Below are 16881 nucleotides of genomic sequence, written 5' to 3' on the forward strand. Positions count from 1 at the left end.
CTTCTCCTTTGAAGGGAGGATATATAAACAAGTCTGCAGCACAGCCATGGGCATCCGCATGGCACCTTCCTATGCCAACCATTTTATGGGCATTCTAGAGGAGACCTTCCTAGCATCCAAAAACACCAAACCCCAAGTCTGGATAAGGTTCATTGGTGATAGCTTCATGAACTGGACTCAAGGCCAAGACACCCTAAAATCTGTAGTTCATAATCTCAACACCTTCTCTCCCATCCGCTTCAAGTGGTCCTCCTCACCACTGTGTCACCTTCCTAGATGTTGACCTCTTCTTCTCTGATGGTGCCTTCTGCACCTCTGTGCACAGTAAACACACCATCCATGAACAGTACCTGTATTTTGATAGCTGTCATCTCTTTCACATGAAAAAATCCCTCCCATACAGCCTGGCCACACAGGGATGGCATATCTGCAGTGACAAAATCACCCTTCCTCAGTATGCTGATGGTTTCACAAAAATCTTCACAGACAGGCACTATCTCCCAGACCTAATCTGCAAATAGATCTCGCATGTCATTTCCTGTCACACCCATAATCCTTCCAGCATCCCCAAGAACCAGCCACAAAGGAGTGTCCCCTTCATCACCAAGTACCATTCCTGACTGGAACTACTGAACCACACCCATTGCCAGGGCTTTGATAACCTATCATCGTATGGGGCATCATACCCGAGATACTTCCCACCACTCTTAAAGTGGTGTTCCATCACCCACCCAACCTCCACAACATCCTAATCCATCCCTAGGCCAGTCCTATTCCCAACCTTTTGGCACAAGACACAAGTGCAAATCCTGCACAATCTGCTTACCCAGCACTTCTTATTCCATCAGGGGCCATGCCACCTGTGAAAGCAGCAATGTCACTTACCAGCTCTGTTGTAATCACTGCACAGCTTTTTATATAGGTGTGACTACCAACCAGCTGTCCACGAGGATGAGCGGCCAGCACCAAACTGTGGCAAAGAGCACAAAATGCAACTAAACATAACACACTTGATTTCAATGGCTGCTTCACTACCCAAGCCATCTCGATCCTTTCCTCCACTACTTGCTTTTCTGAACTGTGCAGACGGGAGTTATCCTTACTGTGCATTCTCCACTCCCGGAATTATTCTGGCCTCAACCTATGGTAACATACTGTCCCCACACCCTCCATCCAACAGTTTCCAGCCGCACTGTCCTTTCATCTCCTCCCCATTCTCATCTCCCACCCTGTTTATTTGCCACTCTCTGCCAACACATCCGCCTGTCTTTCCATGCTTCACTCTTTTTTTGCTCCTCTCCACCACTCCAGATTGTTGTTTGCATCCCACACAATAGTTGCATTCCAGCCCGAGATGCTGGAGCTAGCATTCATATGTGCATGACGTTCACTTGCCTGTGGCTGTGTGTGTGTGTTTCACTGATGAAGGCTGTGGCTGAAAGCTTTGTATAGGTGTCTTTTAATTACACCTTCTGCAACTTAATGTGTCTTCTTTATGATAAGCAGCAATCTGTCTTTTCCTACATTGTTGATATTCCTACCTGGAGTTTCCTCTGTTCAGTCCAAAGATTTATAAGCAATATTCAGGGCATTCAGATGGCCATCCGTTATAATTTAGTCTGTCATGATGAACAGTATGCCTTATTTCACCCTGCATGTAGATGAAACATATTCAATCAAGAAGAGAGATATCAAATGGTTTACTAATGCCAATTCCAGCATAACTACCTCCAGATTATGGAGATGAGAACCATATTAGTTTCATACCCTTACTGCTTTGCCATCTTTTAAGCTTCATTTTCCCCCTTTTACCTTTCTTTCAGCTCTTGCTCCACTTTTGAAAGTTATCTAATTATTTTCGCTTCCTTTTCATTTCACACCCAATTGTCTTTTTCTCATCTATTTTGTTTAGCTGTCTCTGATGTCCATTAATTCTTTATAAGAAAGAATTCTCCTACTCTTAGCTTAAAATGCCCTGCTCTACTTGTAAGTGACACAGTTAAGCTTTGAGCCAGATTAGTACTCAAATCCAGATCCTTACCTTTGGCAGGCTGTGTGTTACCAACTGCAGTGCCCATTCAAGCTTCCTGATTCAAAACTTCAGCATTTTTAAAAAGAAAGATTCATGCCATTAAATATAATATCCCTCGTCGCTTTCATTATTTGCTCTCTTTCCCTCAACATTCTTTTCAACTTTTTTCTTCATTTGCCTTTTGTATCCAGCTGTGGTGTGGTATAGTGTTCTGACTGAATTGTAGGATGCCATAATAAATGACTGGTTCAGTTAGTTCAACGGTTGGAGAAAGGCAAGTGTGTACCGCCTCCGACAAGATAATGTCTACCGAAGCACTGAGATGCTGGAACCAAACCTTGTGTTGATGGCAACTTTATCTTTTATTTTTTATTCTATTTGAAGTATTTTTCTTCTTACTTGACTGGTTTATAGTACACATTTTATCAGCAAACTGTCTGCCACTCAATTATTATGCAAATACTTAAATATCTACCAACACATTATACTGGGACTTATTACTCCTATAACACATTTTTTGTATCTCACTCTAAACTTTGTCTTCAAGGTGTGTTTTCCACTTTTCTGTTAATAACAGCACTTTCTTATCAATTTATTTGTTTCTAACATGTTCCATCTTTCACAGCATAGAAACTCGTAATTTCAAATACGAATATTGCTAATTATACATTTTCACTTACCTCCTTGCATTCATAAGGTCGCTCGCCAGTGTGCATCCTTCGATGTTTCTTCATCGCACCACTTGAAGGAAATCTCTTTGGACAGAAATCACAAGGATATGGTCTCTCACCTTGAACAAAAATAATCATTTTCTGAATTCAAAATTTCCGTATGAAAATTCATTATTTCAGGAGGGAAAGTTCACAATTTTCTTCACAAAAAACAGTGACAGTGACGTTTATGGCATACACACTACGCAGCTGTCGAGAAATATTGGTACAGCAACACTTTTAAATTGATTAGTCAAATTATACAGAATTGCAACAATTAAAATTCTATTCATGCAGAGCAATGGGAAAACAAAAAACATCCGATTGGACAAGTGGGTGAACCTCAGACCACTGCAGCAGCTATTTACCAGCAATTATCATTTCACTGTTCTATAACACTTATAATCACTGATACAGCAAGTGATTGAATAAACCGAACAGTAAAATGAGTATGTTAAGTTAGTTCTACTCTCTGTGTCATGCTTTATGATAAAGGGAGAGGTAAGGATGTGGGAGCCTAACAATAAAAAAGTAAAAAAACATACAAAACTTCCTAGTTTTTCTGACATTACTAACTGTTCATTCATCAGCTGAAATGGAAATATATAAAAACAAAAAGAAATATAGAGAATTGGGAATCACCAGATATTTCAAAATAAAGTAAGGGAGTATCTTACTAGTCATTACTCCTATAATTTATCAGAACATCTGGACTGAAGTATGTAGCAAATTAACACTAATATTCAAATTAAACACGTTTTAACTTTTCCTGTATGTACTCATAAGCAGATAACAGCAGCTGTAAAATTTGTAAAGTTACATTAATGCAGTGTATAAAGTAGTAAATAAAATCAGGGGCTGAGCAATGCAAGAGAAAGAGCAGTGGCTTTTTGAAATATACTTTTTCGGTTAATATAAGCAATATCCTGATTTACAGTATTCTAAAAAAAGCAATCAAGAAATGATTCTTGAAATTAACAGTGTGAATGGGTTGGATACAATTGTAATTGTTTTATAATATACCTTACAGAAATGGACTGCGGTAGCCACTTTCACATGTTAATGTATAATTTGACTATTTCCACAGCCCACAATGCTCCCTCCTTCATGATGAGATTTGTAGAAAAGAATGTGGAAATCAATGAATGAAAAATCTACAGGTACACAAGGAAAATGTATTTCAAATCTTCCATATGCTTTACAGTCCTACAAGTTACAAAAACATACAGTATTGACATGATGGCAGACTGCAGTAGAATGTATATGATTCCTCAACTGATACTTTGTGCAGCTTTTAACATTTGCATGTCTACTATAGCCGGCCAGGGTGGCTGAGCAGTTCTAGGCGCTACAGTCTGGAACCGTGTGACCGCTATGGTCGCAGGTTCGAATCCTGCCTCGGGCATAGATGTGTGTGATGTCCTTAGGTTAGTTAGGTTTAAGTAGTTCTAAGTTCTAGGGGACTGATGACCTCAGAAGTTAAGTCTCATAGTGCTCAGAGCCATTTGAACCATTTTGTCTACTATAGTCAGCAAAGCATAGCTAGAGCTGCGAGCTGTGTTTGGTGGAATGCTAACTAGAGGGAGGGTGTATACCCCTACTACTAGCAATCTCAAAAATATGGGGGAGTGAAACAGCACACACCTATAACTGTGAGACTAAGGTCACACATGTAAGAGATGCTGCTGTTAATAGTTGTTGTCATTGTCCTATGAGATATCACTGCTGCTTACAATGTTAGTATCACTGCCAATTGTACATTAGCAATGAATGAAGACAAACAAATTATTAGTTGTTTGAAACTGAATGTTAGAAAAAGTGCTGACTGGGAACTTTTTGACTGGAATGTTTGCTTTTGCAAAAACTTCAACACTTTTTCTCTGAAATGGCCTTTGTTTTCTTCGTTTGGCTGTACTTAAGCTTTCAAAAATGATTGTTCTCTTGAAAAGCAGCAGCATTTTACTGCCAGTTAAGTGAATGCATCTCCGATATAAGGTGTTTCTGGGCATTACTTGTATTTTCCTGCCAAATTAGAAGATAACAAAATCTGCAGACTACTAACTTTGACTTTTCATGGGCAGGCATAGCCCTACAACCTATGCTTGACAATGTTACAGATGGAACTGGAAAAGCACTTAGCGTAGGAGTAGAACCGAATGTACAGCAAATTGTTTTTAATATTAGGGGAAGAATCTCAGTGACATCGAAAAAAGTTATAGATTTTATTTTGGAATTGCTACAGCTTGAGCACGGGCACTAGGCTATAGCCACAAATGGCCATGAGTGTAAATGTACTAGAATTTAGACTGCCAGAGGGGAAGATGCAATGTGGGGCAACAAAGCCCGCCTACACATTTCTTTCTAGTAAAATGCTGAATAATATGTTGCATTACGCAATGTGTATCTTGAAAAGACCATTCAACAGTCCACAACTGGCATGGCACTAGCTCATTGAGCACATTGATGCATCATTGTGTTTGTACACTTTATTTTGCAAATAGGTTCTCGCACACATTATCTTTCCACATTGGGCTTCAACTGATGATGTATAACGCCAGTAACTCCTTACATTTTCCATAGTGTATGCAGAAAATAAAGCAATTTCAAACTATCTCTTATAAATAGCTCATCTGGATACAATTCACTATGAAACAGCATTTGTTAAGTAATTTTGGGTTTTCGCATTTTGACGTACAATTTGCATCTATTTCACAGTTATCAAAAAATGTGAATTTTTCCGGTCCCCACACACACATATAGCAAGAGTATCAGCAACATTTAACTAAGTTTTTCTACATGAAAATGCTAGTTTAAATCAGCCTTGTACTTCATGAACTTGAATAGAGTCAGATGAGCAATGTGGGTGCAGAGACAGTTGTCACAGGTCTGAGCCAGCTCCTTCCTCCACAACACATAAACAGTATGTGACCACTGTGTATGTTCACATTGTAGCTCATTCTACATCTTGCTAACCATACAAGTACTGCAGTTCAAAAAACTAAGAAAGAGTGTACACCAGAAATTTCCAAAATCCTGTTTCCAAGTGTTGTGTCTAGACAAGACAGCCTAGACACAATGAGAGGAAGCTGAAAGGCACGCGCTATGCTAAAGCTGGATGGCGGGAGGTCTGAAACAGGATACGTAATAAATGCTATAAAGAAAAGTACGTAGCTTCTGGAATACTTAACTTTAATCCATCCTTTTGGTACATCTGGAGATTGTGGCGATACAAGTGAGACTCTTTAGATACATGCAATGTTACTAATGGCGCCTTGCTAGGTCGTAGCCATTGACTTAGCTGAAGGCTATTCTAACTATCTGCTCGGCAAAGGAGCGAGGCTTCGTCAGTGTAGTCGCTAGCTACGTCGTCCGTACAACTGGGCTGAGTGCTAGTCCGTATCTCGAGACCTGCCTTGTGGTGGCGCTCGATCTGTGATCACACAGTGGCGACACGCGGGTCCGACATGTACTAATGGACCGCGGCCGATTTAAAACTACCACCTAGCAAGTGTGGTGTCTGGCGGTGACACCACACCAAGTATTCTTTTTTTCACCTGAATCAGGTTTTAGCTCAGCGATAGCACCACCCTGGTCCTTGTTCACTGCTACTGCCATGCAGCAGCATCCCTCAGTTGCTGTTGGAATACTGGTTATTCTTTGCATTTTACTGTCCCTACTAATTCACATCAATAAAACAAATATCACAGTGGGCTAATTTGGGACCCGGTATAGCACAGGCACATAAAATTTCACTTCAAAAATGAATTTGTTTGTTACGGGAAACAAACCAACACCTACTTTCAATGCTGGACATTGCATGAAAAATGTGCTGATCAATATTTGTACGAGGTGATACCAGCTACACTTTGCAAAAACAAAATCATAAATATCTTAAATATCTGACAGGAAATGCATCACGCTACTCTTATGAGGGACATCCAAAGTGTGTGTGTGTGTGTGTGTGTGTGTGTGTGTGTGTGTGTGTGTGTGTGTGTGTCCACTGCTAACTAATCAGTCACTGTATTTGTAAATAATAATTGTCATGTCCAATGGCTGCTAATATAGCGGAAATGTTACACGTCCTCAGTTACAATTGCAAACTTGTGCACTCACTCTCGTTTCCACACTGGTGGTCCACTTGTCGTACACAACAAGCCTCGAGCCACCAGCTTACGAGTAAATGGGCAATGGCTGAGATTTGCAAATCTAGTCTCTGAGTGAATGGAGATGGGAAGTTCAGAGATGATGCCATAAGACCAGCTGGTGAGTTTAAAATGAGTATACAGAAGGCATGGCTGATTTTGTCTGATTTCTACTGGGCATGTGAGCTGGAACAGCCTGATCTAGTAGATAAGCCTCTCAGAGGCAGAAGAAATAATGACAGATAACCTGTGTGTATTTGATGCCTACTTCAGGAGATGGAAACTAAAACAAAACCCACTGAAGACAGAAGTTGTTGTATTCCATCTGAGCAACTGGCATGCACATTAACATCTGTAGGTAATACTCACAGACAATGTATTGCAATGCACCATCAATCCAAAATACCTGCGTATAATCTTGAATCTTCAGAAAACAACTGCAAATGTGAAGAGCCTCAAAATTTCTTTCAAAAGTTAACAAGAACTTCTTGGAAAAGTGACACAAACACTTTGACAACAACAGCACTGACATTAGTTTATTTATCAGCTGAGTACTGTCAAGCTGTATATCTCAACAGTTCCTTCATTCACCTAGTGAATGTTCATCTTTGACAGGCAATACACATTGTATCTAGTACACTTCTGCCAATACCTATTTAGTGGCTTCCAGTGCTAAGCAACATCACTTCACCACACATGCTCTTGTTGTATTACACACAAGAATACAAAACAATCAGCGGAATTGTGATTTATTTATCTAATGATATACATTTGCAATCCATTTGGTTCATGTGCAGCAGACATGTCAAAAATTTATAATACAGCTACCAATAATTTTTACGCTAATAAACAATAGTATTAAAATAAATAAAAACACTAAAATGACATTTCTCTGGATGTATAAAACATTTATCCGACTCAAATTTCCAGTCTGTCTTGCATGAATTCATCCATGAGTAATAACATTACACATTGAGTAATGACATTTCAGGGTCAGAGCATCATATAACTTTCTTTTAAGTGGACTTAAACTCATCTGCACTCACATGTTCCATTTTAATTTAATGCAAAGCTGCTCAATTTGTTTTCTAGGTACTCAATGTTGCCTGTCAGCTCAAATTTGTATCCAAATGTAATCCTAAGAGTTTGACTGAGTCAACTTCTTATATGCCTTAATCTGCTCACATTCTGACTGTTTGGTTTTGAATTTATCATGTGAGTCTTAGATATACTTAGATTTAACACGCTTAGCTCAAATAAAATTTCTAAAGTGCTGAGAGTACTGATCAAAGATTTGGGAATTTTTTCCAAATGCTGGTTTTTCTTTTAACAAGTATAATCTAAACAGAACTGACAGGGAGCTGATACTTAATTGTAAGAAGAGAAACAGGACTGTACCTAGTATGGAGCCTTTTGGAGCACCATGAGATACCTTTTCCCAGTCAGAATAATAATGTGCTCCACTTAAATAAATGCTAACTCTCTGGTTTCTGTTTGATGAGTAGGATTTAAGCCATTGTAGGTCAAAGCCTTTAATGCAACACTTTTCAAATTTGTAATAAGCAATGCATGGTTTATGGAATCAAACACCTCTGTGAGGTTGCAGAAAATTCCTGCAACCTTACTGCCATTGTCCAATGATGTACTCATTTTCTCAATGAAACCGTTCACTGCATCTGTGATGTTTTTGCCTTGCTGAAAAGTAAACTTATTGTTTAGAATAATAGAATAATTTCAATGAAATTTTTGATTTGGGCAAATATATTATTTTAGAATTGTCTGGGAGAAATGAGACGGGATGTTAATTTCCCATTACCTCTCTTGATCCCTTTTTGAAAGGTGGGTTTCTACATCCTTCATAGAACCTTTTCAAAATTTTTGTATGGTGTTTACTGTTTTCAATAAGGCCAAAGGGATGTATATGAATGTGTGGTGTTTGTTCTTTCAGACATATCTGAAAGAACATACACATTCATTCATATAATTGATTTGCCTCAATGGGCAATGAATCTACCATCTTAAGTGTGGATGCACAATGGCATTCGATCACTTGTGAGAATCTCAAAGTAGCACCCATTGAAGACATGGATGGGACTGCAGATAGGTGGTGCTGGTGGAAGTGTTGGTCAGCTGAAAAGTGTGCTGAGGTAGTCCATGTAACTGCAATAAACACTGTTCCCGGGTGGTGAAGTGATTAACGCAACTGCGTAGTAAGCAGGAGAACCTGGGTCCGAATTCCAGTCTGGCATACGTTTTCACTCATTTCCACTGATTTTGGATAAAGTCCCAATGCAGCTGAAATCTACAGTTCCTTCCCTCTCCTTACCTTTCTCCCCTCCACCTTCAATTTACATAACAAAGGGATTCAGTTTGTTGCGAAATCTGTTACATTTACTTCAGACTTTGCTACATTTATAAAAAATCCACTGAAGTATTTTGGTATTTAAGTTGGACTTACAATAGCATTTCCTTCAATGTTAATGTTTAAAACATCTTCCTTACATGCTAACTCTTATTCAATGACTGACCACACAGCCTTTGTGCTACAATCTGGAACCGCGCGACCGCTACGGTCGCATGTTCAAATCCTGCCTCGGGCATGGATGTGTGTGACGTGCTTAGGTTAGTTAGGTTTAAGTAGTTCTAAGTTCTAGGGGACTGATGACCTCAGAAGTTAAGTCCCATAGTGCTCAGAGCCATTTGAATCATTTGAACACAGCCTTTGTCTTATATGTCTGTTATCTGCCAGGTTTTTTGCTGCTTTGACAACTCTTGTAAATGTAATTTTATAGAGTCTAACATATTCAGTGAAATCAGTGTTAGTGAAATCAGTGTCTTTTTTATATTTTAATTATCTGAGCAGTTGCTTTTTCTTCACAGACATGTTGTAATTCAATAACATTCTTCAATCTGATTGAAATTAATCAGTTGGCTTGGACAATCACCATTAGCCTATTAACCAGGCTTTCAATCCTGTGGCTGCCCCAAAGTTGGAGTGGTCACCTCCAGCGCAGCAAGGCTTCATGCAAGTCAAGAACCAACTATCAAACTTCTGGACGTCAGTCTTCCTCAGTCACCTGGAGAAAACTGAATCAAATCACACATAGGGCAGGCAGAACAGTCGCTACTCTCTACAATTGGGAATGGTGAAACTATTCAAACTGTGACTGTAGCAAATGGTGCCAACAATGACATATACCTACAAAACCTGCATCAGTGTAGCTCTAAAGTAATTGAGTAGTTGGAAAACATGAACATTGACCTTTCATTTTTTTCCTTTTATTTATTTAACAGATTTCTTACAATTTCTTTGTTTATAATTGTTTATAGCACCACATTCTAAATAAATTACAACAAAGATTTAACCACAAAAGAAAAAAAAGGAAGATATTTGTGTGTTTCTGCTCCTCTATAGTTTTTCATAGGCTACTGACACACTGACACTGACACTGGAGATGTCCACTGACTACCAAAATCGGTCGATTTTTTCAAATCAGTATGTCAGTAGGCATGTTGTCTCAGTGCAGCTGACCTCGCTGCCCAAACATATAAACTTCAGATGATAAACAGAGAAATTCAAATCAGTCTGTTTTCTTCAATCAAATTGCTTGACATATCCCCACACAAAACACAGTGTGAGAAATTTGAGAAATGTAATAACATTGATACATCTTGGAATCTATAGTCTGGAATTGCTGCATAATAGGAAACAAGTTTAGAACAACTTAAAAATTTAATAATAATTAATTAATCATTATCTCATATTACTTTATGTATGCTTTGTGGCTGTCTAGCCATTTCAGCCTCATGTCTGTACCTAATGCAGCATGTCATCCACAACACAGGTAATATCTGTATCCAAAATTTTAAGCCCACATTATATCCCCAAAAAGTTAGGTCTTTAAGTGAGAAATATGGCGTATGTCAATTTTGATGCTTAAAGTTACTGTAGTGGATCTTTTTTAGGTTGTGGTTGGTTGACGTTCACTATCTAAGAATTATTACTATTCCTTTCTGGTGTTTTTATGCCAGCAGGGCGGTGATTCTGTTATATGAGGTAGTTTGCAAATGTGTTTCCACTTTTCGCTGCTTTGGATGTTCAGAGTATCTTATTTTAAAAGGCATGTTTGTCTTTCACCCATATGCTGAATGACAGTCATTGAAGACTAACTGACATAAATGCGCTTTGCTGAATTTGTTCGAAGTTATGCAGAGTGTAATGTTGCTTTTCAATATCCATGAATCATCTCACATATGTAATAGAATGTCTCTCATGTATTCACAAAACTCTCTGGTTATTAGAATAACTTCAGGAGAGAGTTTACAGTACTTGCAACACTTACTTCCGCACACTTACTTCCACACACCCAAGTAGGTTAAAATAGATTCTAAGCTAACCTGTCCTAACTAAACCTAATCTGCTTGATCCCACCAAAAACTGATGAAGGAGATTGGGTGTACTGTAACCAAGCTGTTGGAGAATGTAATCAGACCATGTTAGGTGACAGAATCTGATAGCCACTGTCAGTGTCATGTGACTGCAGCTTTATTATATTGATTGGCAAGGACATTACTTTTGCGCTCAAATTATCATTTTGCTTGTATCATTACTCCCATCTGAGGAATAAACATGGACTTCATCAGTTAAAGTATTTCCTCTGTCTTCCCATCACAAAATCTCATCATCTTCTTGCCTAAGTTTTTATTAAATTATTCTATCAATGTTTTCTTAGATTTGATACATTGTTTCTCCATTTCTAAATTAATTCCGTCTCATATAATATCCTCGCTGATGTCAGTTCATCTCCTGCAACTTCATGTAGTCAGCTGTTCTTAAATTGCAACACAAGGGAAAAGATGAGAATTCTTTTGGTCAGAAATGATATGTTCTTTCAGATATAGTCACAAAATTTTCAGTTACCTGTTATTAAAAATGTTATTTTTTTAATCAGAATATTGATTTAAGGCATGAAACTTTCTTTTCATTCAGATTCATTCTACGTAAAAGGATGGGTGACTGGAGATTAGTCCCTGTCAACATTGAAGACATTAAACATGGAGCACAAGCTTGGATGCAGGATGTATGAGAATGAAATCAGCTGTGTTCATTCTCCACAACACCTAGATTTGGATGACTGGACGAAGATCTGAACCCCAATCCTGCCAAATTCAATATAAATCACCATCTACTCAGTAATCTGGTGCAGGCCTACTTGAATTTTTCTGTTAAGGTTTCTGTTTCAAGCTCTTTACACTTGCTTCCAGTAATCAACTTACTGATCTGTATCATCACAACATCATACATAAGTAGTATATCTGCTTTGCATTCCACAAAACCTTTTTTGTAATACAAACAGTTTTTTGCAATTTATACATTCTGTCACTCCTAGTTTTGTGAATTAATTCTGTGGGTTGGATAATTTTTTTCTAAGCTGTTTCAATTCAGGATTTTTCTGCTAAAAGTGAGTTACCATTCTAATACCGGTTCCCAACAGATCATGGAAGTTAAGCTCTGTTGGGCTGGGCTAGCACTTGGATGGGTGACCATCCAGTCTGCCGAGCGCTATTGGCTAGCGGGGTGCAGTCAGCCCTTGTGAGGCAAACTGAGGAGTTACTTGATTGAGAAGTAGCAGCTCCTGTCTCGTAAACTGACATACGGCTGGGAGAGCGGTGTGCTGACCACATGCCCCTCCATATCCGCATCCAGTGTCGCCTGTGGGCTGAGGATGACATGGCGCCCAGTCAGAACTGTTGGGCCTTCCAAGGCCTGTTCGGATGGAGTTCAGTTTTAGAGTTACTATTCGCTAGTCATCAACATAATGTAGAGATTCCATTTGGTTTTCTGTCTGCAGTGCAGCAGTGTTCAGTATAACTGTTTATTCGGCTGAGCATAAGAAAGTTGCAAAGCAAGCTTCATTAGAGATTTGATCACTGTCAAAGCCAACTTTAGTTCACTAATCTAAGAAAAAATTCTAAGTTTTGGTCGTAGGTAAATCCAGCACACACATCAAAATTATCTACATAGTTGCACCACGCTCATACTTGTAAGATTATTGACCTTAATGTCTCATGATATGTTTTCTTTTTTTGTACAGTTGATTACCAAGATGACAATGTCATTGTTTGGATTTCAACAATGCACATTTATATTCATAAAAGATACTCATACTGATCAGCTTGCAATTATTGAAATCCATCACCTTTACAAAATGCATCAGTTATCTACAAAGACTTCAAGGAATCTAACTTAAATAAATAATGGAAAATCCAGGATGGAATGTAACATACTCGTCCATCCTTACACAACCCCTGCTCCCACCCTTACCTCATGGCTCATACCCCTGCAATAGACCTAGATGCAAGACCTGTCCCATACATCCTACTACCACCACCTACTACAGTCCGGTCACTAAAATTACCTATCACATCAAAGGCAGGGCTACCTGTGAAACCAGTCATGTGATCTACAAGCTAAGCTGCAACCACTGTGCTGCATTCTATGTAGGCATGACAACCAACAAGCTGTCTGTTCGCATGAATCGCCACCGACAAACTGTGGCCAAAAAACAAGTGGACCACCACGTAACTGAACACGCTGCCAAACATAATATCCCTCATCTCAATGACTGCTTCACAGCCTGTGCCATATGGATCCTTCCCGCCAACACCAGCTTTTCTGAATTGTGCAGGTGGGAACTTTCCCTGCAATACATCCTACGTTCCCGTAACCCTCCTGGCCTCAACCTTCGTTAGTCACTGTCCTCACCCATCCAGCCCCCTCCCTGTTCCCATTCCAGCACTACACAGCCGTCATTTCACCACCACACCCAGTCTTTTAATTTCTTTTATTTTTATTTCTCTCCTTCCTTCTACTTGCCCCCTCCCCCCTCCACACCTTCTCTCCTACCCTCCGTTTAAACTGCAACACTTCACTGTCCACCACTCCCACCATACTACCTCTCCCCCTCCCTGCCTCAGCCTTCTCCTTACCCCACCCAGTCGCCACTCCCATCATGCACTGGTGCTGCTGCTTGCAGTGTAGTTTCAGCTCTCAGAGACTGCAGATGTGTGTGCAAGTTGCGCTTGGATGAGTGTGTGTGTGTGCATGTGTGCATGTATGTCTACTGCTGACAAAGGCCTTAATGGCCGAAAGCTTCGATTGTGTGAATTTTTTTATTGTGCCTATGGCGGCTCAGCATCTCCACTATATTGTTAAATAAATAATGGGCATTTTATAATAACTGTTCCACTGATCTGAATGCAGACAACTGACCTCACAGGCAACACTTTTTCATTTGGTACTGAAGTTATTTTGTATTAGTTACTGACTGTATTTTCTTAAAGCAGCATTAATGGTAGGTTCTATTTCCTGGAGTGGAGTTTTAGGTATACACTTTTCTCCATACTGTAAAGTTCCATTTTAATGTCACTTTAACCAGCTTCACCCTGACAGACTGAGATGCAAAATATTGGTATATTTAACTGTTATTTTTCTGATCAGAAGTAATATGAAAGTTTTTGTAACTACATGTGTAGTAAAACTTGTTTATTTATAATGTTTCATCTAATTTGTAAAAATTACTGTAAATAGCTCTCTTGACCTATCCAATATCATATGTACAGCTGTACAATACTATGATTGCCTGGATCAATAAAAATACAATACAATACAATACAATACAATAAAAAAAAAAAACTAACCAAGAACAATCTTTGCAGAAGCATGAGGGGGAATGAATGGCAGCAAGTGGACCAGGGAAGCTGGACAGTTGATATGCCATGTGATACACACCAAGTAAATACAAAGAGCATGGCTGTAGCAGCATATAGGAGGAAAAACACCTCAGAAAATTACCAAAATACATCTGAAAGGTACCCCTCAGTGTTGTTAACAAGTACACAATTAAAGCTCACATGACTGGCAAATTTCAGTCCTACAGAAAATTTTCAAGTACAATTGATGACAATATATTGTAATATTATCAGACTATTAAATGGCAGGCATAGTGGATTGCAGACATGCAAATTAAAACCAGAAAGTTTACTGATAATAAATTATCAATTTTGCAGTACGACTGTAATGGAAATAATAATTATTCATTCCATTTTGAGTACGACGGAGACAGAGAACTGTGAGAAAGATCACATTCATCGCAAAGAAATGAAGCCTGCTGCTTTTGCAAATCCTGCTGCTTTTGCTACACAACCAGAAGGCTTCTATAATGTGAATACAATGGAAGTAAAATAGATGTACAGAGTATTTCAATGAGCTGGGGAATTAATTATTTTTGCAAAGGTGTAGATTAATAAGCAGCAGTGCAGGCCTGAACTTGGGAAAAGATATTTTGTTTGGTAGTTACAGTGGCAGACACAAGTACAATTTATTTTTTGTCTTTTAAACTGAATGTCAAGTTGGTGGTACAACCAGATGTCTTATGTGATTACTTTGCTGTAATCAGAAATAGAATGTCCAGTGAGACATAAAATTGAATGTATAACTCTTGTTATTTAGTAGCATGAGGTGTTTACTGAAGCGAAACTAATTTTTGTGTAAATTTGTGGTGCACAACACTGCACTGAAGTAGTAACTCTAACTAGAGTTTTTTTTTTTTCTCTCCTGGCAAAGCAAAAATAACAATGAATCTCACTATTGTGTAGCAGCTGGCATGTAATAATAGCTTATTCTTTCACACAGTCAAATTTAAAAGCAGTAATAGTCAAAGAGTTTCTATGGAAAAAAACAGGGAATGAATACTTTGATCATACTAAAACATAAATCAATATATTTTACTGTCAGATTATGTATGTTGCTTGCAGTGCATCCAATGGCAACAGTATTGCATACTTCGAACTTGGACGAAGCACAAGAAAAATAATTTCTGTGCTTACATGCATGCATGCCTGCCTGCCTGCCTGCATGCACACATGCATGAATGTGCGCGCGTGCCCACACACACACACACACACACTACTACTACTACTACTACTACTTCTTCTTAGTTTAAGATGATTAACTCTTGCAACATAAATGAAATCTGGATAATGTACTGAGGTAAATAGTATTGCATCCTAAGATGAAGTTTATTTCTGTGCATACAGACTAGCTGGATGTTACTTCCATCAGAAGCATGATTTTTGTCTGTACTTTTTGTGTTACTATTAGAGTAGTGAGAGACTCTAATAACCACACTGAACTACTGATGGGTTTCAGAGTAACAAACATGTATTTAAACCAAGCATCTTTGGTTGCTCAGTAGTGCATTGATTAAGCCACAGTACGTGTTGAAATTACATAACACACCTCATGTAATTATCAGCTTTTCTTAAAAGGGCTGTTAGCAGAAGTACAAGTGATTTTACAGTGTTTTCTAGTAAAGCCCATCAAGAATTTTATAGAAACCAAAATTTTATATTTGAGAGCCTTTCACAATAAAAGTATACAGTTTTGGACACAGTTAACGTAGGACTAGGAGACAGTGTCACCAAATTTTTAAAAAGTCTGCACTCTCAAATTTGAGCAACAATGCAACTACTTGTTTGAGAATTAACATTTCCTGAATTATGAAATTTGGAAAGATGACAAGACATTCTTAACTTGGAAGAGAACCAGGGCTTACAAATGAGGTATGTCAACTTAAAACAAACTGTTGTTATTAATGGGGTTGAATTTTTTTATAGATGGTTTCAATGACTCTTAAATTTATAATGTAATTACAGGATCACCATATGTTTTATGTATTTACAACGTAGTCTTAATATTTCAAATTTTTTCTGCATGTGAATCGGCTTTCTTGAATTCTGCAAGATGTTCTTTAATTAGATGACCTGTCTATTCGTCAGCTCTCTTCAGTAATACTTTTGGAAGGCAATGCCAATGGGGAGAATCTTACACAGATTTTATTCTCCACACACTTTTGCAGTGGGTGGATCAGAACATACAATAAGTCTTCCAGTATTACATCTCTGATCTTCTGTCTCACATATTAATAATATCACA

At 38.5% G+C, this 16881-nt stretch overlaps 1 protein-coding gene across 2 annotated transcripts in view; it reads right to left on the minus strand.

Moving 5' to 3' along the window:
* Window positions 1-16881, minus strand: part of LOC124619304 (gastrula zinc finger protein XlCGF57.1-like) — a 226718-nt gene that overhangs the window by 99807 nt on the left and 110030 nt on the right. For both annotated transcript variants that reach the window (XM_047145599.1, XM_047145598.1), the window contains exon 9: window positions 2713-2822. In XM_047145599.1, the coding sequence (XP_047001555.1) occupies window positions 2713-2822 (110 nt within the window). The remainder of the gene's footprint in view (window positions 1-2712; window positions 2823-16881) is intronic.

This window comes from Schistocerca americana, chromosome 6 (assembly GCF_021461395.2).
Source record: "Schistocerca americana isolate TAMUIC-IGC-003095 chromosome 6, iqSchAmer2.1, whole genome shotgun sequence".
NCBI classification, from domain to species: Eukaryota; Metazoa; Arthropoda; class Insecta; order Orthoptera; family Acrididae; genus Schistocerca; species Schistocerca americana.